This window comes from Schistocerca serialis, chromosome 3 (assembly GCF_023864345.2).
Source record: "Schistocerca serialis cubense isolate TAMUIC-IGC-003099 chromosome 3, iqSchSeri2.2, whole genome shotgun sequence".
Taxonomy (NCBI): domain Eukaryota; kingdom Metazoa; phylum Arthropoda; class Insecta; order Orthoptera; family Acrididae; genus Schistocerca; species Schistocerca serialis.
The window spans coordinates 322,593,634-322,619,525 of NC_064640.1; the positions used below are offsets into that span (position 1 = coordinate 322,593,634).

The 25,892-nt window shown below is 40.9% G+C and overlaps 1 protein-coding gene across 1 annotated transcript in view; it reads right to left on the minus strand.

Moving 5' to 3' along the window:
• The window catches only part of LOC126470137 (phosphonopyruvate decarboxylase-like), a 109,247-nt gene that overhangs the window by 75,950 nt on the left and 7,405 nt on the right, over positions 1-25,892 (minus strand). Inside the window, exons 2-4 of the mRNA XM_050097753.1 lie at positions 7,873-8,001; positions 4,916-5,063; positions 4,682-4,812 (exon numbers count right to left, since the gene is read on the minus strand). Coding sequence (XP_049953710.1) covers positions 4,682-4,812; positions 4,916-5,063; positions 7,873-7,989 — 396 coding nt within the window. The 5' untranslated portion in view covers positions 7,990-8,001. The remainder of the gene's footprint in view (positions 1-4,681; positions 4,813-4,915; positions 5,064-7,872; positions 8,002-25,892) is intronic.

Sequence of the window (25,892 nt, forward strand, 5' to 3'; positions counted from 1 at the left end):
CTGCGAATAGATGAATGTTAAACAAATCACCTCTTCTACGTAAACAAATAATTATTTTAGAACTTTGTTGGGAAGTTAATGTATTTCAGCAGTTTTTTTTATGGAATCAAATTATTTTTTCTGTTACCGATAAGTACGTCTTTTAACAGTTTAAGAGTGATCTGAGAATTGTATCTTGTGTACATTAAATATATTTGTCGGCAAATTTACATGATTATGTACGTTTTTCCCTCCATGTGCCATACTTCCCCACTATTCCCTATTGCCCTACAAGTGCAAGTTACTTTTTAAACTTTGTTTTCGGCGGTAAATTTTTTAAATTTTGCTAAGAGAAATGGAAATATTTATTGCAATATAGTTGCCTTTGATGATAAAGTATACTTGAGACCTAAGAAACAGTTCAATTTCGAGATAGAACAAACAACAGATGAATCACCGAGACAGTTCATTCTGAACGTTTCCCAGTGGGGACCAGCTGCAGTATGCGCGGGCAGAATTTGGTCACATGTGGCACACGGTATATAGATTCGTTCGTGGCTGATAATAAGACACCATCAGTTGCGTTAACCACGTCGAATCGGATGCAGGTTCTACGCACGTGCAAACTTTCGGTCGGATTACGTACATTTACAGAGGTGGACTGGTATATTTCGAGGAAGCTGGTGAATGCTTCCCTGGAGTCGGCCAACCCCGCTGCACGCCAGACAACACCCTGTCACCCTGCAGAGTAGCAGATGACACCCTGTTTCTGTTGCCACTTCATAGGCTGTAATTGGGAATTTCTATGGAAGTTATGCTGATTGGCTTCCTTGGAATCGGCAACCCTGATGCACTGCAGGAAACACCCTGCTGAATAACAGATGGCGGCATGTTTCTGTTGCTACATCATGTACTGTATTTGGGAATTCGTCAACGGTGTGTTCCTGATTGGTGTCCAACGTAAAACACAGAGCTTGGAGAGCTTGGTGCCTTGCCGCTAGGCAAGTGGGAAAGTGCATCCGCATTTGAGTACTGCATGGCAGAACTATAACGGCTCTGTTAGTTAACAATGTCCACAGTTGCAGCCACGGCACTGTCTTATCAGCAAATACTTGTGAAGCTGACAATTCATACCATGGGCTTGAAGCTACGCAAACGACGTCAGTAGATGTTCCAGGCGTTTCTCCCACGCGGACCTGGTAATTAATAAGTCATCTAAACAATTAATACAATTTAGGATACCTCGCATGAATTGCAAAATGACAGGATCTGCTGCAACACCAAATGGTAATCTATTACAACGATACACGCCGAATGGCATATTACTCACTAAAAACTGTTTTGTCTTACCACCTACAGGTAATTGAAAATAGACATCAATGAGATCTGTTTTAGAATATTAATGCCCCTAGCCAATTTTGCTAACAATTCCTCTGGCCTAGGGAATTGAATTCAGATCTATGTTAGCTTCACTATTAATAGCAAACTTAAAGTTGCCATAACTCATCCATTTGGCTTTTTTACTACTACCAAGGGTGTTGCCCATTGGCTGGACGATACTGAACAATCCCTTTAGTTCTGCTTTAACTTGATCGCACATACTGAAAGGCACTGTAAGTGCTCTACAAAACTTAGGCACTGATGCCTTTTTAAAGATACGTGAGCTTGAAACCCTGTTGCACAACCTAATGTAGGTTAAAACAGTTGCTTATACCGCGCACATAACGTATCAAGTACTTTCAATGGAATCGTGGTTACAACTAGATTCACTGGGTCTTGAATTTGGAAACTAAAAAGCGCAAAATTGTTATCCAAGAGTTTATTATCGCAAGGGTTAGTTACCTAGATACATTTTTATACTCAGCTTGAACTATGATCTGACCCCGCAACGGGATCGACTGTCCATTGTCCATCAGCATTCTGCACTGAGGATACCGCTGTGGTGAGCTGACCCACCATATTTATCTACATTAATCAGAGACACTGCCGCATCTGCCTCCAACTGTAACTCCGCCGTTCGTTACTCCATTAATTTCCAGTAGCAGCGTGAGCTTGTGCAGACAGTCTGCTGCTGTTACTGGCACCGGCAAGACAAGAGTGCAACACGCTGGCGGTGGCTGTCGTCGCCAGCTGGCCAAGGCAGACACTTTCTAGATGCTCCTCCTTGCGGCATGTAAACCTGGTGATGTTACAGAACGAGCAGTGACATCGTTTATGTGTTGGTGCTCAATCTGACACGATTTGGTTGCACTAACTTTTCTGGAAATCTTCGACAACGACGTGGAGGGTAGTTTTCTATGAGCTACCGCTTGGTTTGCTTCTATTTATGAACGTCTACCAATGACGAGGACGGTAGATCGCTAACTACTGAATTCGCATCGCCGTACTACCGAACGATGGGTGCTCGATAGATCGAATAATAAAGTTGATTTGTCATTATCAGTTGATTATACGTATAGCACAACTGTGGCAGCTACCATAAAGGAAGTCGACGCCAGTAGAATTGTTAAAAACAGCTTGTGCTGAGCTGTTACTTACTGATCCTTGGCAATATTTAGCGCATCGCTCAGGTATGGATCAGACGAAACAGCCACAAAAGTAAATGGTACCCAGAACTTTACTAATATCACAAGACAGTTCCAAGGAGGAATGTGGTTGCTAGTTGTTGATACCCTTTCTATGTTTCCATGTGTAGCACAGATGGCTACCACCATCCGTACACTATCCATCATATTTGCAATAAAGGGCACGTTACACCCTGGTTTCCGACAATGACCCTCAGTTCATGGCATCTACGTTGAAGAATTTCTTTAAACGCAACGATAATGAGCACCTGACTACTTCCTGTTCTATCCAGCGTCGTATTCTGAAGCGGACTGAACGGTCACGTCCTTTAAATGCAGGTGCGCAAGATGATGGTGACAGTCGACTCCGGGGAAGCAATCCCCGGCCTCCTCGCATAATACTGGTCCACCCCTGTAAATGGACTTAATCATACTGAAATTTTACACACACGCTGAACCTGCACCCTTTTATTTCTCATGCGCTCGGCTCAGTGAGCTCTCGACCCGTGGACACAGTCTTTTACAGCAAGTGATCCAACGTATGGAGCGCACTTTGGGCCGGAACCCACGGTGGAGACAAAGCGTCTTCGTTCGCAGTAATGGGCGACAAATGTTTGAATTTACCACGGGCTAGGAGCAAATCGTCAGATATCGAAACCAGTTCCACCCGCAACGAGACGTAGCGCCCACACCATTCTCAAACGGCCGGGCATGACTCACGCAATAACGGCCAGGAAAATCCTGGTCAACAGCTCGTCTGCCACAACCATAATCTCCACTCTCGCTTTAGGTGTAACAGTGTGTCGACAATGACTAGCAATAGGAGCCGGTAGAGGTGGAATCACTTTGGTCCGCTAAGCCACTTGCAGCTCCCACCAACGTCAGAGACTCCATCACCAAGCAGTCGGCTGAGGTTGAGCGTACCCGGAATGAAACACCCATGGCGGTCGAACCATTATCTCTATATGGACCACGGCCGGCACCCGCTGCCCTCAGACAGGACCAAGCAATTCCAGAATTACCTCCGACATCCGATCTGGCTCGTCACGACGAGGACACGCCGCGAGAGCCGTTGGCGGGGATCCCAGCACCACTCCTTCTTCTCCTCGACGATGTCAAGACGGTCCGGGCCATTTCCGGCCCAACTAGCTGATTAAAGGTGGGGGGGGGGGGGGTGGGGGGAGTGGTTTAGTATCCGACAGCGATTCGGATTTCCCGCCCACCCTGAGTATCGATTTGGAGGAAAAGTCAGAGATAATCAGGCTTCGTAGCACAGTCCCAGCTCGCTACCAAGGAGGGCGCCGCCACCGCGAGTATGTCACGTAGTCCCGTACGCTGACGAGAAAATAATGTCGCGGCCGGCCTCACACTTGGTCCCTCAATTGCTCGTTATTCTCTGAAGCCTTCAGTACGTGCCATTCATAGCAAGGTGACTGACCTTGCCAATGTTGACGTTTTCGATTCGAATCGCTCCCCGCTGTTTTGCGCACGCTTACGATGACTTATCCTACTGTCTGGATTTTACTTCCGGTTAGCCGCTATCGACCACAGGAACTGCCTGTTGTGTCCACTGCTCTTCATGTCGCTGTCAGTGTTAGTTATCATAAACTGTGTTCTACCTACTCAGAGTAGAATAGGAAATTTCTATCTCAGAAGAGTTTGAACAGGTCATAAACGCATCTTCTGCTCACGTTCTCGGCAGTACCAATATCACATGCGTACCTTTTACTGTTTTTTCTAAAGACGTAACGGAACTTAAAATTTAATCTTTGCTTCTACATGAATCTTCACACTTAGTATTTTTGACCTAGTACCAGCGGACAAGCCTGCTTCAGCTTATTGTGTTCACTGACAACTAGCGCTTCTACTTACACACAGTGCACGCACTCATTTCTAACAGGCCTTTCAATTTAGATATTATTCCTTTAACAGAGCTGTTTAGACGTTCCTGGGGCTTTTTATTCAATATAGCCATAAACCGGTCTACTTTTTATTTTGACGGCTTGTACAGTGCATAGACACGTACTTGATAGTGTTTTCATTGATTACGGATTTCATGTACTATCCAATGGTTAAAAAAATGTTAAGTTTTGTTATTCTCAGTTAACAAAGATGATACTGAGTGAATCACTACAAACCTGTAAGTAGACAAGACTGGCTTTACCAGTGGCCAGATGGTATCCGGACGCTATGCTAATCGCGTTGCCTTCATTTGCTGCAATGACGTGCTTCTCTGGTGCCACACGGTTCGATACGAATGCACAAAAATCTGTCAAGGGAAGCCATTAAAAATTAATGAAATGCAGATATGACAGACAATTATTATGTGTTAAGAAAGTATTAAGATTTTGTGCCATTTTATTGGGACTTGCCTTTGAGGAGTGAATCTGGAACGCCGCAGAAGAAATCGATGCCAATACCTCTGACAGCGTCGTAGAACTCTGAAGGGTGCAAGAAATCTCGTACTAGTTCAGTCAACTGTCCTACTTCAACATTTCGTCTAGTTTGCTCGTTAACTTGCTGAAATAAATGAAACATACGATATTATACATAACTGAACAGCAATATCTTGTAGCTATTGTATACACATTTTACTATGCTATTTAGTTACTGGGAATTACATAGACTGGCGTCAGTTAGATTTTAGATCTGCAAGCGACGACGAGATCGTTAGTCACAGCGAGAGGAGGATGGGAGTTTGAGTTTGACTTCTCGTAGACATCGATCTTATTAAAGCGGGACCTCTAACTGAGTTGGGGAAGCATAGCAGGAGCAGTTGGCCGTGTGCATATTGAGTCAACCACACAAACATTTGCAAGGCGAAATTACAGACGTTCCAGCTCAGTTTTATCAAGGTTAGAGAAAGAAATGAGCCACTGGTGTATTGGAAAAATCACGTCAGCAACAGTCTAGGTTGATTTTTAGGGTAATACAGGAAATATGAATACTCATTACTCTACAAATACTGGATACCGAAAAATAGGAAAAGACTTCTACAAATGAATACGAAATTATTATTTGTTTTCATTAATTATACACATTCATGAAACTTCACTGGTCCAAATATGTAGCAGTCTACCTACTGACTAGAATATTCTCAATCAATCCAACTGTCTCCCTCACAGGTATAACTTTCTCGTGAATTTGTGCAGGCTTCCGTCAGGAGATTCTCCAGTTTAGATCAGAATAATATATTCGACAACAAGACGCAACTTTTAATTACAGTTTTCAAACGATTGTCTTGGTGTTCGCAGTTTTTCCTGTAGGGCTACTGAGAATACTTCCGATGATATGGAAGCTAATTTCCTGACTCCTCATCCGATTCAAAATTTCCCGTTGTCTTGGTGAAAAGTAATGGAAGTACTAAAATTGACGTATAATTCCTCAGTGCTTTGAGATGGACTGAATCAATGTCTTACTTTTCTCAAAATTTACAAGTCCCAAAGAAAGTGGTCATTCACACTTTGTTCTCCATTCTATAGTTCTCTTCAAGGTTTGCGTATAGACCATTGTGATATATTCACTTCTAAAGCCATCTTCTTCCTTTGACTGATTAAAATCTAATGTTTTGTTTTCTATGGAGTAAGTTATAGATGTAGTGAATATCCTATACATTACGGATGGGATGCTAATAGTATAATAGTTATTATGTCTAGTCAATCTGATTTTTTGTGAAATATAATAATTACAGAATTTTCCGGTGTTGGGGAATTGCCCTCCCACTGGATATATTGTGTGAACGATTTTGCAAATTCCCTTTGCTCAGCTTTCGTCCAGCTTTAACCATTTCTTCTGAATCATAATCATCTGCAGGTACCTCTCTTTCTTTGATATTTCTAAAGGCTGGCATTACTTCCGGAATGTCATTATTTTCATCATGAAGTATATGTGCTCCTTATTCATCTCCTGATCTATATAAACAGCTTCGAATTACCGTAAAACTTCCACCTTATTATTAGTTAATGTGCAGCCTGTCATCAGAACTTTTCAGTAGTGGTGTACTCTGAAGATAAGTTTCTGTTTTGCCTTTTTTACATTCTTCTTGTTTTCAGTTGTTTCTGTGAACATATTTTCATGATTTCTTCTCACATTCTACTGAAGACATTTCCAAATAGTTCTGTTTTTATTTTGCTTATTCTACCATTACTGTTATCGTTTGCTTGAAACTTTGATCTTCGCTTTAATAGCTGCTCTGCCCCATTTCAGATGTTCCTTTCTTTTGCTGCCTTCGTACGTGCAACGTTTCTCGCTGTTTGCGGAAGCAATTTTATTAAATAATTTCCGCTTTCGTCAATGTCTGTAACATCTTCATTTTTTTAAGATGCTGCACTTGTTATTTACTTTAATGTAGTCTACTACTCTATTTTTAAATAAATTCTCATTATATACACTTTCCGCCTGTGAGTCTGTTTCTTTCTAGTTTTGCACGTTTTCTACTCTACATCCCACTAGTCCCCAATCACTAGAAATTCTTGAGTGGTTTAGGACAGTAACATATACATCTTCAGCAATGTCTTTGCTGTTCATTAGAATAGAGTCCCATTTTTAGTTTCATTAATCCTAGACAAATCCATTTTATATTTGTCTTTCTTCTATAAGTAGTCAATAAGCGTGAACATGTTCTTCTTGTCGGTAAATTATACTAATTTATCTCTGCTGTTTCTGGTGCCATTCCACAAGTTTCCCACTGAATAACTGTTCTGTAGTTTTTGCCCTCCTTTCGCATTAAGTAATTGTTGATAGATTGTGCATAATATTAAAACATTTACAGTGCCATTATATATAAAATATGGTCTCAGCGTATCACAGCGGCGTAAGGTATCATCTTGATGAAATAGCCTCTATAAACATGCTCTACAGAAGTGACCTTCAGATTTTCTTAGCGATGAGTATGAACATCTTTCAAAAGGCGAGTAATGTGTATTGAAATATAAGTATCGTCTGGAAGATGAGGACCGGACTTTAAACTAAGGATATCACAGCGAAATAAAAATCAGTACATATAAGTAGCTGCTAACATTCTTAGTTTTTGATCTCATTTCATAATTAAAAGTACCTGACACAGACATGGTCATGCAGAATATTGTTGATTAAGATTAATGTATTGTACATATTTCTTTGGAAGAGTTTTATTTTCCGTTGTGAGCATCATATTACATTGAGAAACGGATTCAGTATTAATTTTGTGATATGAGGATCTTGTATAAAGAAGAATAAAATGTGTTTTTCTATACTAAATATTTCTAGGCCTGGACTTAACCACATGTTACATATTTTATCAATTTGTACATACTATGTTTACAGAGGACAATTATCTCACTCTTCTTACCAGATCCTGAGTGGTTGTATCAGTTTTTAAAGCCGATGAAGTACTGAAACATTTGACTTCTAATTGGTTCAGGAGTTTGGATGTCACGGGGAGTACACATTTCCTTAATGCACTCATTGTTGTTGAGATCTGAAACAATAGGAAACCTAATATTACATACCATGTGATGGAACTTGTTTTCGATCAAACAGAATTTCATCAAGATAAGTTAAATTAAAATGAAGTTCATTTCTATTTTACCCAGACATTACTATGGCAATGGGAAGTTATTTTCAAGTCTTACATAAATTATGGTCTCTGCGTATCACAGCGGCGTAAGATATCACCTTGATGAAATGGCCTCTATAAACATGCTCTACAGAAAGCGTAACTTTAACATAGTAAAGTTTAGCTGTCGGCAGTGAAATGGTCTCCGCTAAGCATAAGTTCTGATCTCATAAAGAGGGATGGTGGCAGGTTAGTGGAGAAGGCCATTTCTTTGACTAACTACAATGTTCCATGAAAATCTCATGGACGTACTGCAACCACATATACTTATAAACTGTGGAGGTAAGACTGTTAAAATCTTTTAGTTATGAATATCACGTAGCATTTTCAGTTACAACTCTGCACATTGGCTGAAATTACACATCCACACAGAACATTTCGATTTGAACCCGAGCGATAGCCATCATTGAAACTGCATAAAACAACAAGACATTTAGGGTTAAACTTGAGTGACTATTAAAGTATTTGTTCGAAAACAATAAACTACACATCGTAATCAGTCAAGATTTAATGTTCTAATTTTTAAAAACGTTTCGACACTTATCTTCAAGTACATGTCTTCTAATACTGCCATCTGGCGAACAATAAGTTAGATGAACCCGCAACCTGTATATTGTTTAAGACATCTACGTGATATTAGGTAGTAAGCCCCAAATCTCGATGTACAAAATTAACACATTAAATTGTGAGTGGTTGTGAAATTTTGTAAAAAGATCTCGGTCCAACGAAAAACGCCTTTTTTTATGATAACCAACCTAATCCGTGTATCACAACCTCTCCCCTACTTCGCGATGATACAAAACAAGCTGCCCTTCTTTGAACTTTTTCGATGTCCTCCGTTATTTCTATTGGGCAGGGATCGTATACTGCACAGTAATACTCTGGCAGAGTACGGAGAAACGCAGTGCGCGCAGTCTCATTAGTAGACCTGTTGCATCTTCTAAGTATTCGAGTGTTCTGGCAATAAAACGCAGTACTTGTTAATATGAAGATAAATTCAAGCATTAGGAAATCTTTTTTGAAGATACTTGCATGAACTGTAGCCATGAACGGAAGTGAAACAAGCACGATAAACAGTGTAGACCACAAGAGAATAGAGCCTTTTGAAATGTGGCGATACAGAAGAATGCTGAAGAATAAATAGGTAGGTGGCGTAAGTAATTAGGAGGTACGAGGAGGTAGTGAATCGAAATGGGAAAAAATTATTGTGGCAGAACTTGACTTAAGGAAGGGTTAGATTGATACAAAACATTCTGAGGCATCAAGGAATCGGCAATTTGGTATTGGAGGGAAATGAGGGGGCAAAAATTGTCGAGGAAGACCAAGGGATGGGTACATTAAACAGCTTCGAATGGATGTGGATTGCATTTGTTGCTCGGGAGACGATAGAGTAACATGAAGATCTGCATCAAACCAGTCTTCGGACAACAACATCACTGGTATTTACCCACTTTAGAATTCTGTGCTTTCGGGTACTTGTTTCACGAAATACGTTGGACACAACTTTTCTTAATGAGACAATGAACACGGATTCAGAAGGCATTGCTCATAAGAGGCACAATTCACATCCGCAACAAATTAAATTATAGCAGTAATGGATGAAGGTACTCAAGTCCATGATTATGTGGAAATTATTTCATTCACCACCATACTGTAACAACGTAAATAAAATATCTGACAGTGACATAGTTCTGAATACACTCGCAATGTACTGAGAAGAGGAAAGCAGTGCGTCATTCTGAGCCGAGGGTCATTAACACAGATAAGGCTGACCTCGGGCATCCCGCTACCTACTGAGGGACGTTCGCTATTAGTAATGATGTAATATTTATGACTTAACCCGTACCATTATCTTTAGTATAATATCGCTGATGAATCGCTTATTTACAAACATTTAATTCGGTCTCCATAAGATTCCCTGAGGGCCGGAACTTAGCATCATAAGACTTAATTGAGATAAAAAGTTTGTGACTCCTTTACGGAAACTTATTCTCACTGAACGTTGGAAAAGTGTAATGATTATTGTTTACGTTGAAGGTGGTGTCCTATATACCATGAATGCCTGTAGTATTTCCTAACTAGTTCTGGTTATAAACATTAGACACACAACTATGGGCAATGCTACGCAAACGAGCGTGTAATTAACAATATGCTTTTATCTGTAGTATTCGCGATAGAAATATGGTCCCTCAAATTGTTGTGCTCGCTAAACAAGTAAACAGTACTGATGCACCCTTAAAAATGAAATAATTTTCTTGTTTGTATTCAAACGAAACCCTGGAAGTATTATTCGCTTCATGTTTGTAGCACAATTTCACTAGCAAGACCATGTTTTATATTACTCTTGCTATATCATTGTATGTTGAGGACAACCGTTTCAAACTGGTGTGTTACAACTGCAATGTTGAAGCATTCACTCACCTTCTGTTGTCCTTACCGATCCTGTTTGTAATTCACTGAACTCTTCGTACTGCTGCTGCGTGTTACGCGCTCATTTGTTTCGCCATCTTGTTTGCGCGCGTCGAGTGCAGAATTCAAACGTTTTATCGTGCGTCATGACTTGCTGTTTATTGAACGTATGTGTGTGTGTGTGTGTGTGTATGCGATGAAGGACTTTAGATCGTGGCTGTGTATGAACATTCATATATTCGTTGTTCATTTTTCGCGTTTTGCTTGAAATGCGGAATGAGTAGGTGTAGAGAAGGAAGAGAGCAAAAGTGGGTTTAACGTCCCGCCAACATCAAGGCCAAGACGGTGCACAAGCTCGGAATGTTTCAAGGATAGGGAAGGAAATCGCCTGTGCGAAGACCTCAATTTGAATGACTGGACACGGATTTGAACCATCGTCCTTCTGAATGCGGCTCCATTGTCTCCCTCTAGCGTAGTGATTAACATGATTGCATGATGGACTCTTTTGCCACTGTCAGGGCATCCTAATTTAGGTATCAAGTGATTTCGCTGCATCACTTGATCTTAAAAAAAGGCCATGAGCAATTTTCTCTTTCATTCTTATCCTTTATAAGCTTACGCTCTGTCTTAAATGATAATAGGGCGCTAGATTCGAAACTTGCCTTTTCGAGCGTTGTAATTGCAGGCCTTTGTAGCCGAGCAGTTCTAGGCGCTTCAGTCCGGAACCGTGCTGCTGCTACGGTCGCAGGTTCGAATCCTACCTCGGGCATGGATGTCTGTGATGTACTTAAGTTAGTTAGGTTTAAGTAGTTATAAGTCTAGGGGACTGATGACCTCAGATGTTAAGTCCCATAGTGCTTAGAGCCATTTGAACCACTTTTTTTGTAATTGTTTCTGATACTATTAGCTTTCTTCTGTTGTCATTAAATGATCCTGGCTGTGCATCGGTATATGGAGCAACTGAAAAAGCTGGAAATCTGGAAGCCATTTCATATATTTATGGGCTGGCTATTGTGGGCTATAAAATAATTTACTAATATGAAGCACATGGTTTTAGTCTTCAGTGTTCTATGGCCAGGTAAAGACGACGTTCTGGTTTTCACAGTCAGGCAAAGAGAGAGAGAGAGAGAGAGAGAGAGAGAGAGAGAGAAAAAAAAAAAAAGAAATAAAACATTCAAGCCAAAACACACAGCCACACAGAAAATACGATACTCTATTGCAGTGCCTGTGTTATTCTCCTCCACCCTCCAGGTGTGGCCGGCTGCACTCCGGCACCACTCACTGCCCTCCCGCCACTGCAATCTGCCAATCACAAAGTTATTGTATTCGAGGTAGAGGACAAAAAGAGAGTTCTGTGTACGTGTCCTTGCAAAGTATAAGCAAGGTACTCGACATGACCATGAGGCTGGCGAATGGCCAACCAAGCACCGACGGATGCGCGCTCGGCAAGCAAATAGTGAACTGTATCAACGATGCCTTACATAGGGGTAAGCTTACGCGTAAGTTGAAGTTATTTTGCAACATACATGGTTTTATAGATATGTAAATGGTATCATAGATAAATGAGTGGAGAAACTTATTGGTCACACATGGTCAGTCACTTTCTTTCCTTGTGAAAAATATCTAAGACCTACATTTGTTTATATGATGGTTGATAAATTCACGAAGAATACTTGCTACTTTTTGTCTTCTTTACACCACTTGTTTCATCCAGTTTTATATTCATAGGGGTTATTTCAGATTCTAAACGTAAATAAGTGATATATAGTTGGGTGGGAGAGACGAAAATGCAACACAATCGTAAGAGTTTTGTGTACAGATAAATGCTGACGTCATTATATCAGTTAAACCATGAACTAATGTTACCTGTTGAGAAGGTGAATTTACTGTTTGTTAAGTGCGATAGAACATGGATACGCGGGTTATTTGGGTTTGATGCTATGTTTACTCGTATGTGAACGTCATATATTTTATCCCCTGTGAATATGTAAGAATAAAATGATTTATGGTGACTAACAAGTTTTGACGCATCATTACTCGTATAATCTGATAAAATACCCTGTGCAAACCTTTTATACTGAAGATTTAGTGAGTATTTTATGATTTATGTATTTTTGGGTGTAGACACTTCTTTCAAACAATAGTGATTGATGGATTGCACGTATAACGTAATGCCTATTGGGATCTGATATGTCTGGAACTATCCGACAAATAGAGTTTGTTGTGAATGTCCATCACTAACTGAAATTCAGAGCATCATACACACATCAAAAAAGTTTTGCATCACCCTAGTTCCTAGAACTCCTGTAGATAGACGTTTACTGTGGATATTGTATCACATTGACTGTTCAGAGGTGTCATTAAACCCGGCCAAAGATGTAAACAACCATACACGAGCAGCGTCTATCAGACAGAGGGGGTCCGACAGCAGATCAGTTCCAGTCATTCCACCAGGAAGCAGGTACACGGCTCGTGTTGTCTGTAGTTCAACCATGCCTAGACGGTCAATACCGCGGTTTGATCGCGTCCGCATTGTTACTTTGTGCCAGGAAGGGCTCTCAACATGGGAAGTATCCAGTCGTCTCGGAGTGAACAAAAACGATGTTGTTCGCATCATGGAGGAGATACATAGAGGGAGGAACTGTCGATGACATGCCTCACTCAGGCCGCCCAAGGGCTACTACTGCAGTGGATGACCGTTACTTACGGATTATGGCTCGGAGGAACCGTGACAGCAACGTCACCATGTTGAATAATGCTTTTAGTGCAGCCCCAGGACGTCGTGTTACGAGTGCGCATTAGGTTGCATGATGCGCAACTTGACTCCCGACGTCCATGGCGAGGTCCATCTTTGCAACCACGACACCATGCAGCGCGGTACAGTTGGGCCCAACAACACGCCGAATGGACCGCTCAGGATTGGCATCACGTTCTCTCCACCGATGAGTGTCGCATATGCTTTCAACTAGAAAATCGTCAGAGACGTGTTTGGAAGCAATCTGGTCAGGCTGAACGCCTTAGACACACTGTCCAGCGAGTGCAGCAAGGTGGAGTTTCCCTGCTGTTTTGGGGTGGCATTATATGGAACCGACGTACGCCACTGGTGGTCATGGAAGGTGTCGTAACGACTGTGCGATACGTGAATGCCATCCTCCGACCTATAGTGCAACCATACCAGCAGCATATTAGCGAGGTATTTGTCTTCATGGACGACAATTCGCGCCCCCATCGTGCACATCTTGTGAATGACTTCCTTCAGGATAACGGCATCACTCGACTAGAGTGGCCAGCATGTTCCCCAGACATGTACCCTATCGAACATGCCTGGGATAGATTGAAAATGGCTGTTTATGGACGTTATGACCCATCAACCACTCTGAGGGATCTACGCCGAATCGCCGTTGAGGAGTGCCTTGATGAACTTGTGGATAGTATGCCATTAGGAATACAGGCACGCATCAATGCAAGAGGACGTGGTATTGGGTATTAGAGGTACCAGTGTGTACAGCAATCTGGACAACCACCTCTGAAGGTCTCGCTATGTGGTGGTACAACATGCAATGTGTGGTTTTCACGAGCAGTAAAAAGGGCGGAAATGATGTTTATGTTGATCTTTATTCCAATTTTCTGTACAGGTTGCGAAACTCTAGGAACTGAGGTGATACAAAGCGTTTTTTGATGTGTGAATATGGCAAATTTCTGTTCTTGTGATCGAATATTGATATCTATATTCAGTATGTGGTTTTAGTACCTGAATTTGTTCCAATGAAATATAGGACATCATCAATATAATATTTAGCTTGACAGTGGTGGACTGAGGTTTTTCACCTCCAACAAAAACATACATTCTGTTAAAAGATTGGATTTTTATGTCATGGTAGATATTTGTATGGAAATGTCTAGCTATACATTTGACGTTGGTAATCATTAGATAAATAAAACGAAGAATAATAATTCCTTTGAGGGAATTCTATGTATGACTATGTGAACATCCCTAGTCATCTGATTAAAAGGAGTACATGCATTTGTGCTTACAAAGAAGTTTGTATGAAGCAGCGAAAATGTCTGTGTCTAATTTGGGAGACGTCACTAGTGGTGATTTGCCCAGATTTTTCCATGTAAAGTGCTGAAGGTGTGATCACTGTTGGTAGTAGCAGAGTGGAACTCCTCGTGTGAGCCAATTATAGAAGCTATGGAAGACAAGGGAAATCCTGTACAGTGGATGAGCGGAAAATTTCTGTGGTAGTTTTCTGTGTCCAAAGAAATGAGCTCTCTGAAAACCTGCAGGGAAAGAGGACTGTGTGAGATCTTTCACTGTCTTGGCCCGTTGAAGGCCATAAAAATTGATCGGTTGAGATTTTCATGCTCCCAGCTTCGACAACTGTGGAAATTAAGGGAATGCCAGCTGTTGGATTGCCCGTTTTTGTGTTAGCCCTGATTATTCGTAAACAGTGTAAAAGACTTAAGGAAAAGCAGATTCTGACAGTTTCTCCATAGGAATCTCTGAGTCCTAGGAGGCTGAATTTCAACGAAGCAATCGTTGACATTGCTGGATACACAGATTTAGGGTTGGATCGTATCATCAACACACTTAGCTCAATGTTTTTTGCCAGATTACTGCCTCCTGAATAAATCTTCCATAAAGACTATGAGGATAAAATCAGAGAAATTTGGGCTCATGTGGATGCTTGCCGACAATTGTGCTTCCCTCGCGAGTGGAACAGGAAATGGGAGAAATGTTAGCGATACACGAACTAACCTCCGGCATACATCTTACAGTGGTGTGTGGAGTATGCATCTAGCCGTGGATGTAGAGATCTGGAGACGGTGAAACTGGAAGCCGAGACGCACAGCATACTCGCATACTCTACACGGAAGGATCAAAGAAGCAATCGAATTTCACGTCACAATCCGGAGGACAATTCGCCATCAACAGTGTCATTTCATTCCTTTGCATAACTCGGTGCAGGTAGGTTTGGAATACAAACTGCTACTCTGGCGCAACTTATAATACTCGAGCAATGTGTACCACAATATGTCGTCCTCTAGCCACCAGAATTGTGGCGTTACGTGTTTCTTCCTCCGGCAGGATTCTAACCTATCTCCTCCACGTCGGTTGTCAGCATGAATTAGTGAGCGTCGTAGTTTCTAACTGTTGATGTCCCTGGGGACTCGTGTGTTGGCAGCGTGCAATGATCCCTCCGTGTATCCTTCACGCCCATGCTATGGGCCTCATGCTCCAGGGTCAAGTTCTGAGCGATAAGCAACGTCTGGAGGCCAGTCTCGGTGACGATGATATTTCAGTTGTGTCTAACGCGTTTGGGGAACGCTCTGAGCTACCAAAGGAACACTTAGTCTTTCTGGACACAGTACGACTGAAATTCGCTTTAAAATGTAAGTTATTTCTGTTCGAAACTAGTTACTACACCCTAGTTACTTTGTATTAAAGATTACTATCGAATATTTGTTAACTCCGAGAACATTAGTGGGTAATTATTTTTTTCAGAACTGTTCTAGAAAGTTAGATTTATAATGGATTAATGTTCAGCATATGAACCAGGAACAAGTCGTTGGTATAAAACTCTGCAGTGCTTACAAGAATCTGCATTTGTCGTTCGTTACGATTACACGACATTCACTTACAAACTACGAAAAGACACCGAAACGATGAAATTTGTTGGTCGTCACGAACATGATGTGAATGTCTTTCGGTATCGTCTCATTGGTTTTTGTATCTTTAGTACGTTTTGCGCTTGTCATAAAACCACACGTGAACAATATTGTGGTAATTATAATACGGCAGCCGAGAAAGAAAAGCGCGATAAATCAAATTTTATTTGATTGGCAACGCTTAGCAGGATAAGATTAAAAAAATAGACAAAATATTAAATTAACCCATTTGGCAAACATCTAAAAACGAACTTTGTACTTCACAAGATTCTGTGCACTGAATGGTGGATGATGTTATTATATTGTAATTCTCCAATTTTGTTAGCGTCTTGTTGCACGGTAAAAAAGGTAAGGGGCTTAATAAAATTATTAAAATCATTAACCAACAGCGCATTCGCCGTTTACGCGTTTCATTGCATATGTAAACATTTTCACACCTTTCAATAGAGGACTCCTACTCCATTTTGATGGGCTTAAACGCATTTTGTTTCGGTATACAAACCTCACTCCAGGTTACAGCTGCGTGTAAAATGCCGTTATGAAATACACACTGCGTAAATTAATGCAACAGATCATTTGGAAGGCACGGGTTGATGATATAGCACGGAACATCTACGTGGAAAAATGCATGTTAATCTTTTAAATTTCAAAATCAGCTAAAGAAAGACCTAACTATACCGAGTGATTTGTCAAAAGACGGAAATTCAGGACTAAACCCAACTTCTACCATTGAGACTTCAAACGACCATAACAGCAATACAGAAACTTGCTGTAGATACTAAGCAGCCTAGATCACAAATTCTTAAATAAATGGAGATGCAAAAAGCAGTTATGATGTTATCGATGGCATTAACGAAATACAAATATCAGTAAATGCCACACTGTATTCCGTTGTCACAGTACTATTGAACAAGAGACTTGCATTTAAAATTTTAAGCGTATTTAAATGTCATTTTGTCCCGAGCAGAAGTCGTAGAACTTCGTCTGCATTATCTTGAGGCAATAATAAGTCATCTCTTATTGGAGAGTCTTCAAGAATATTTTGTATTAGCTATGGGAAGTCTCCTCAGTTGTCTGAAAACAAGTAATTTTTTTTTTCCTTATCTCAAAGAATAATTTATGTGACTAAAACAGTGCTTTATAACAGATACGCGAAATATAAAAATTTACGGTTATGTTGAACGAATGAATAAATAGAACAAATGCTAAAGATCTCAACATTGAAATATTCAAAGCAGAGTACCAAAATGGCAACGAAATACACTCTAAGAAAAAAAAGAAGAAATGCATCACGAATGAATTATCTGAATGAGACGGAAAGCGGTAGGTGTGATGTACATATACAGACAGACGAAGGATAACAATTCCAGAAAATTCGATGATTTATTCAAGAGAAAAAGCTTCACAAACTGAACAAGTCAATAACACTTTGACCCACCCCTGGCCCTTATGCAAGCAGTTATTCGGTTCGGCATTGATTGACAGAGTTGTTGGATCTCCTCCGGAGGTACATTGTGCCAAATTCTGTCCAACTGGCACGTTAAATCGTCAAAATCCCGTGCTAGATGGAGAGCCGTGCTCATAATGCTCGAAGCGTTCTCAACTGGGTACAGATCCGGCGATCTTGCTGGACAAGGTAGGTTTTGGCAAGCACGAAGACAAGCAGTAGAAACTGTCGCAGTGTGTGGCCGGCATTATCTTGCTACAATGTAAGCCCAGTATAGCTTGCCTTGAAGGTCTACGAAGCGGGGTGTAGAATATCGTCTACGTACCGCTGTGCTGTAAGGGTGCAGCGGATGACAACCAAAGGGATCCTGTATAAAAAGAGAAGGGAACCCAAACCATCACTCCTGGTTGTCGAGCCGTATGGCGGACGACAGAGATCGGTATCCCACAGCTGTCCGAGACACCTCCAGACACGTCTTCGCCAGAGGTGGACCAACGCGCCATTGACATGCTTAATTTCGGAAGCTCTTTCTCTTGAATAAATCATCCAGTTGTTCTGAAGTTGTAATACTAGTTTTTCTGTAGATGTACATCACATTTACCGATTTCCGTCCCATTCAGATAATTCCTGAGTGGTGGTGTGCAATTTGTGTCGCGTCACTCTTGCGAAGAAAAATATTTGCCTTCCTTTCTTAACATTCCTTGTTAAACCTGTTGCCATAGTTGCTATCACAGTACTGTTCTGTGATTGCTGTTGTGAGCCTATGATGCTTATCCTCTATACACCGGTTCTGTTCGGTCTGAACAATGTATGACATGCCAAAGCTGCATGGGACACGCTAGACTCTGGCCTTACGCAAAACAAGATCATCCTTTACAGACGTTAAAAGGGTCTTAATCTTAGCTGGTGATCGAAAAACATGTTCACATCGTGTTTCAGCAGAATACGACTAATCCTATTGAAAGTTTTACCTGCGCAAGGCAAACAGGCCGAAGACATAGGTACCACCTCATTATTCTCATCACAAATGCCGGCCCGAGTGGTCGAGCGGTTCTAGGCGCTACAGTCTGGAACCGCGCGATCGCCCCGGTCGCAGGTTCGAATCCTGCCTCGGCCATAGATGTGTGTGATGTCCTTAGGTTAGTTAGGTTTAAGTAGATCTAAGTTCTAGGGGACTGATGACCTCAGAAGTTAAGTCCCATAGTGCTCAGAGCCATTTGAACCATTTATCACAAATCCGATCCACCGTTGGTCGATAGCGAAGTGCGCGTCTGATCTTTAGGTCTCTGTCAACTTCCTCTCACAGTACCATGGCTCCCAGTTAATCTTCACCAACTTCCTCTAGTTGTTGTAGATACGGTATATTCCCTGTAGCGTATTCTGATTTTTCTGAGATTTGTTTGATCGTAAGTGCAGCAAGGTTCTGTGGAACTCTGACTCTAATATTAGATCCCCTATGTCCTTCAAATAGACTCGCATTTTTTTCTATCACTCTAGCAGAAAGTTCCTCCCACATGTAAAGATCTTTATTCACTCATTGCCCTCTCCTCCGCGTTTAACAGTGGAATTACTTTTCCAATCTTCATGTCAGCCATTTGATTTCTGTTTCTTCGAGTGTTCCTTCTACTTTTCAGTATGCTGAATCTGTCCTGACAACTATCTTTTCCTTTTAGATTTCTTCACATTTTCCCAGCAATCATTTCGCTGTAACTTCTTCGCACTCCCTATGAGTTTCATTCATATGTAACTGAACATTTTTATAGTGTATAATCGTGTATAATTCTAAATGGGCCCAGGACCGTAGCACTCTATACAATTTCTTCATTCAGTTTCATTTTTAGTCCTGTTTAAAGTTTATCAAGATTATCTTATACTTATTTCTTCTGGAAGCATACGTTGAATACCTAGACCAATTCTGCTGTTGTAACAAAAATTTACCAGCGAAGAATGATGTTTTCTTTTTTCTACTTTTGCATTGAAGTCTCCTACTATTATCTAATACTGGAATTTGCTTTTAAAACTGACTGATTTCCATGATGTAGCTTTTGTTTATATTTCAAACTGCTGCTGTTTCTTCAGTGATATTTAATTTTCTGGTTTACGAATAAGCCTACACCTGAATTTATTGTTGTTCTGTTCCAACGAAATAAAACACACCACATTGGAGAACTGTATTCCGTAAATTACATAGGATCTTCCGAAATACCAAAATCAAGATCAAGTTTGTATAAAGGTGAAATTAGAACGCAATATAAAGGACTACCAAGGAAACTTGACATGTGATGTACATTCAAGGTCACATGCAGTCGAAACAATAATGTCTGCACTGAACAACAGGAATGTACCTCAAAATCCGTTTCCATAAATGTACCGATTTCCGTAGATTAAAGAATCTGTCAAATCTGAAGAAACCGCCATCTGTCAGCTATAGAACAACAAAACTAAAGGTATGGAAGTTCTCAGTTACAACATGCATTAGGTTGGAGATGGAACATCGAAATCCCAGAGGAATATAAAAAATATATACTTAATTACAAGTGCTACAACGGCATTGACAATCTTAAAAAGCTGAGCTTTTTGTGATTTTAATTCCATACCAGTACAGTAATAGCCATAGAACATAACTGCGTAAATTAGCGTAGTTTAATAGTTCGTTATATGGTAGTTTAAGCCCATCAGGTTCTTTCATATGCGAGAGTACATGTGGTGTTCGCTAGCATACCTCACAGGATTAAACGTTATTGTAAAGCTCAGATCAGTGACTAATGAAGAGTTTCATGCTGTAGAACTGGACAAACTTGTTGGGGCATACTTCCTACAGTAAATGAAGTCAATCGATTAAATCACACGAATATTTACTAGGCTGGATCGAAGTTATTGGTTATATAATGGCGAAGTAAGTGAAATCATACAGGTGTTTCTATACAAAAACTGTTGATTCTAAAGAGTAATTGTGAAAGAATTGACTTTTTTCTATGTCGGAGAGACAATGCAAGGCGATTATATGATAGCCGTGATGAAATAATTCCGAGTCTTAAGAAACTTTTCGTCTTCGTTACAGCACTCCTGTCTTTTGTTTATAAATGTACATAATTTTAGAGGACTGTTGTTTACCATTTTACATAAGAATTTTATAATATGTCATCAACCAAGTCTCCATTGCTTCATGTTGATAACACTTTGTCAAAGCAACATCTCAATTTACGGAATGAGTGCAAGGAATAAGAACAATCTTCTTTAAGAGATTAAGTCACTCAGTTTGGTCCAGAAAGGTGTCCAGTACTCAGCAACACACATCTTCAGTAGATTCCCAGTTACCATAAAAAGTTCAGTCACTAGTAAAGCACAGTTTAAAATAGTTCAAAAGGATTTATTCGTGGCTAACTCCTTCCACTCCATTGATGGATATCACAGAAGAACATGAATAATTTTTAATACCTGACTTCTGTAGAGTTTGAGTGCAGTAATGCTAACTATGCCTTGTAAACGGCTTATGTTCTGACAAGGCTTGGCTACAATACCCTAGGAATAGCAATGTGCACTGTAATACTTTTAAGTATTAATTAATTAAGATGTAAACGAAAACAATTATAAAAGTTTCTATTTTTTCACACATCTGAGCACCATCTCACGCAGGACGTGAGGAAAGAACTTTAGTATCTCAAAATAATTCCCGCGTCCACTGTCGGCTGTTAGTGTCCAAAGGACACAATATTTCGGCGATCTATCCTGTCGCCATCATCAGGTGCGATGATGAATTGACCATCTGGTGGTTTGAAGGCAGCAGCATTCAATGTTCTGCCCACATAGGCATGATTGCAAACCGTTTCCAGGAGTCAGTTCCCTACGTTTGCTGAAAGTGTCGTCGTGTGTTCTAAATAAACCCTGTGCGGAATATGAAGCTTTGCTAAGGTTGCAGCAGGCGGCATGGTTGATTAGTTAGTTCCTGGTTCGTATCTCGATACATTCCTTGATTACACAGCCCAGGTAACTTAATATTGCAGTTACGGAAAATGTTACACCATGCATATCTTGGCCGAACACTATTAAAATGACACTCTGTATTTACATGCCTATGGGATACATTGATTTAAATTTATCCTTATTGTTGTGATCTCAGTCCGAAGACTAATTTGATGCAGATCTCCATGGTATTTTGTCCTGTGCAAGAAGCCTCTTAAACTCCGAATAACTACTGCAACCTACATCTATCTGAATCTTCTTGCTGTATTCACCTCTTGATATCCCTCTGCAGTTTTCACCCTCCGCACTTCCCTTCAACATCAAACTCGTTATCCCTCGATATCTCAGAGCATGTTCTATCATCAGCCGGCAGCTGTGGCCGAGCGGTTCTAGGCGCTTCAGTCCGGAACCGTGCTGCTGCTACGGTCGCAGGTTCGAATCCTGCCTCGGGCATGGATGTGTGTGATGTCCTTAGGTTAGTTAGGTTTAAGTAGTTCTAAGTCCAGGGGACTGATGACCTCACATGTTAAGTCCCATAGTGCTTAGAGCCATTTGAACCATGTTCTATCAACCGATCCCTACTTTTACTCAAGTTGTGCTACAAATTTATTTTCTCCCCAGTTCCTTTCAGTGCCAGCTTATTAGTTTTATGATCTACCAACCTGTTGTTGTTGTGGTCTTCAGTCCAGAGACTGGTTCGATGCATCTCCCCATGCTACTCTATCCTGTGCAAGCTTCTTCATCTCCCAGTACCTACTGCAACATACATTCTTCTGAATCTGTTTAGTGTATTCATCTCCTGGTCTCCCTCTACGATTTTTACCTCCACGCTGCCCTCAAATATTAAATTGGTGATCCCTTGATGCCTCAGAATATGTCCTACCAACCGATCCCTTCTTCTAGTCAAGTTGTGCCACAAATTTCTCTTCTCCCCAATTCTGTTCAATACCTCCTCGTTAGTAATGTAATCTACCCATCTAATCTTCAGCATTCTTCTGTAGCGCCACATTTCGAAAGCTTCTATTCTCTTCTTGTTTAAACTATTTATCGTCCGCGTTTCACTTCCATGTATGGTTACACTCCATACAAATACTTTCAGAAACGACTTCTGACACTTAAATCTATACTCGATGTTAACAAATTTCTCTTCTTCAGAAACGCTTCCCTTGCCATTGCCAGTCTACATTTTATATCCTCTCTAAGTCGACCATCTTCAGTCATTTTTATCCCCATGTAGCAAAACTCATTTACTACTTTAAGCGTCTCATTTCCTAATCTAATTCCCTCAGATCACCCGATTTAATTCGAATACATTCCATTATCTTCGTTTTGCTTTTGTTGATGTTCATCTTATATCCCCCTTTCAAGACACTGTCCATTCCGTTCAGCTGTTCCTCCAGGTCCTTTGCCGTCTCTGACAGAATTACAATGTCATCGACAAATCTCAAAGTTTTTATTTCTTCTCCATGGATTTTTCTTTTGTTTCCTTTACTGCTTGCTCAATATACGGATTGAATAACATCGTCGATAGCATCTTCAGTATTCTTATGTAGCACCACATTTCAAAAGCTTTTAACTTCTTCGCGCCTGAGCTTTTTATCGTCTGTGTTTCACTTCCACACAAGGCTACACCCCAAACAAGTACCTTCAAAAAAGTCTTTCTAATACATAAATCTGTATTCGATGGAAACAAATTTCTCCTCTTCAGAAACGCTTTTCTTGCCAGTCTACATTTTATATCCTCTCTACTTCGGCCATCATCAGTTATTTCACCATTACTTTCGTGTCTCATTTTCTAATCTAATTCCTTCAGCAACACTACATTTAATTCGACTACGCTTCATTACTCTTGTTTTGCGGTCGTTGGCGTCCATTTTATAGCCTGCTTTCAAGACACTGTCCATTCCATAGAACTGTTCTTCCAAGTCTTTTGCTGTCTATGACAGAATGAAATATCATCGGAAAACCTCAGAGTTTTTATTAGTTCCTTCTCCAATTTTTCTTTTGTTAGCTTTACTGTTTGCTCAATAAGACTGAACAACATGGGGACAGGATACAACCCTGTCGGCTGGCCGGAGTGGCCGAGCGGTCCTAGGCGCTACAGTCTGGAACCGCGCAACCGCTACAGTCGCAGGTTCGAACTCTGCCTCGGACATGGATGTGTGTGATGTCCTTAGGTTAGTTAGGTTTAAGTAATTGTAAGTTCTAGGGGACTGATGACCTCAGAAGTTAAGCCCCATAGTGCGCAGAGCCATTTTAAAACCCTGTCTCACTCCTTTCTCAACCATTTCCCTTTCATGCCCCTCGACTCGTGTAATTGTCGTCTGGTTTCTATACAATTTGTAAACAGGCTGTTACTGCGTGTATTTTACCCTGCTAACTTCAGAATTTCAGAGTGTATTCTTGTCAACAGTGTCAAAGACTTTCCCTACGGCTACAAATGCTGTAAATGTTGGTTTGCTTTTCCTTAACCAATCCTCTAAGATAAGTCTTAGGGTTAGTATTGCCTCACTACTCCCTACATTTCTCCGCAACCCAAACTGATCTTCTTTAAGGTCGGTTTCTGCCAGTTTTTCCATTCTTCTGTAGATAATTCATTCCATGTTTTGCAACATGACTTGTTAAACTTATATTCGCACTTGACAGCATCTGCTTTCTTTGGAATTGGAATTATTACATTCTTCTTGAATTCTGAGGGTATTTTGCCTGTGTCATCCATCTTGCACACCAGATGGAATAGTTCTGCCGTGACTGGTTCTCCCAAGGATTTCAGTAGTTCTGACGGAAAGTCATCTACTCGAGGGGCTTTGTTTCGATTTAGGTCTTTCAGTGCTCTGCCAAATTCTTCTCACAGTAACGTATTTCCCATCTCGTCTTCATCTACGTCCACTTACAAAAAAAAATGGCTCTGAGCACTATGGGACTTAACTTCTGAGGTCATCAGTCCACTAGAACTTAGAACTACTTAAACCTAACTAACCTAAGGACCCCACACACATCCATGCCCGAGGCAGGATTGGAATCTGCGACCGTAGCGGTCGCGCGGTTCCAGACTGTAGCGCCTAGAACCGCTCGGCCACTCCGGCCGGCGTCCTCTTACATTTTTACTGTATTACCTTAAAGTTTATTTCCCTTACATAGCCCCTAAGTATACTCTTCCAGCTCTCAGCTTCCCCTCCTTTGCTTAGTACACGTTTTCCATCCTGCTTCTCTTTTCTCCGAAGGCCTCTTTAATTTTCCCATAGGCGGTATCTATCTTTCCCCTAGTAATATACGCTTCTGTATTCTTACAATTGTCCTTTAGCCATTCATGCACAGTCATTTTGCAACTGTTTACCAAGCCGGCCGAAGTGGCCGTGCGGTTAAAGGCGCTGCAGTCTGGAACCGCAAGACCGCTACGGTCGCAGGTTCGAATCCTGACTCGGGCGTGGATGTTTGTGATGTCCTTAGGTTAGTTGGGTTTAACTAGTTCTAAGTTCTAGGGGACTAATGACCTCAGCAGTTGAGTTCCATAGTGCTCAGAGCCATTTGAGCCAACTGTTTACCAATCGCATTTTTTAGACCTTTTTTACACCCTTTCACCTGTTCCATTTGCTGCATTTTTATATTTTCTCCTTTCGTCAACTAAATTTAATATCTCATATGATATCCAAGGATTTCTACTAAGCCTTATATTTTTACCTATTTGACCCTCTGATTCCTTCATTATTTCATCTGTAAAAGCTACCCATTCGTCTTCTGCTGTACTTCTTTCTCTCGTTTCAGTCACTCTTTGCCTAATGCTCCCTCCGGCACTCTCAACAACCTCTCGTTCTTTCAACGTATCAGGCTACATCTCCTTAATTTCCTACCTTTTTACAATTTCTTCAGTTTTAACAGACAGTTCACAACCAATGTAGGACTAACAGTTTGCGCGTAGCGAGCTGGAGAACATACTCACACACACACACACACACACACACACACACACACACACACACACACACATACACACAGAAACAGTCTGAAAGGCTTGGAAGGGTGCTGCAGGGGAGGTTGTGCTGAAAATAATTGTTAAGGAAAAAAAAATCCTATACGTTGCGCCATTCCAGATTTAATTAGCATTGAAGTTAGCCAATCAGGTAGTCGTGTGCGCAAATTCAAGCAGCCTGCCAGAAAAAGTGTCGCCAACTGTGGTCTTCGTTTGGTTTCCTCGAACCGAACAAACGTACCTTTTGTTTACCTAGCTTAAATTTATCACTTCTGAAAAGACAGAGTTTAACTG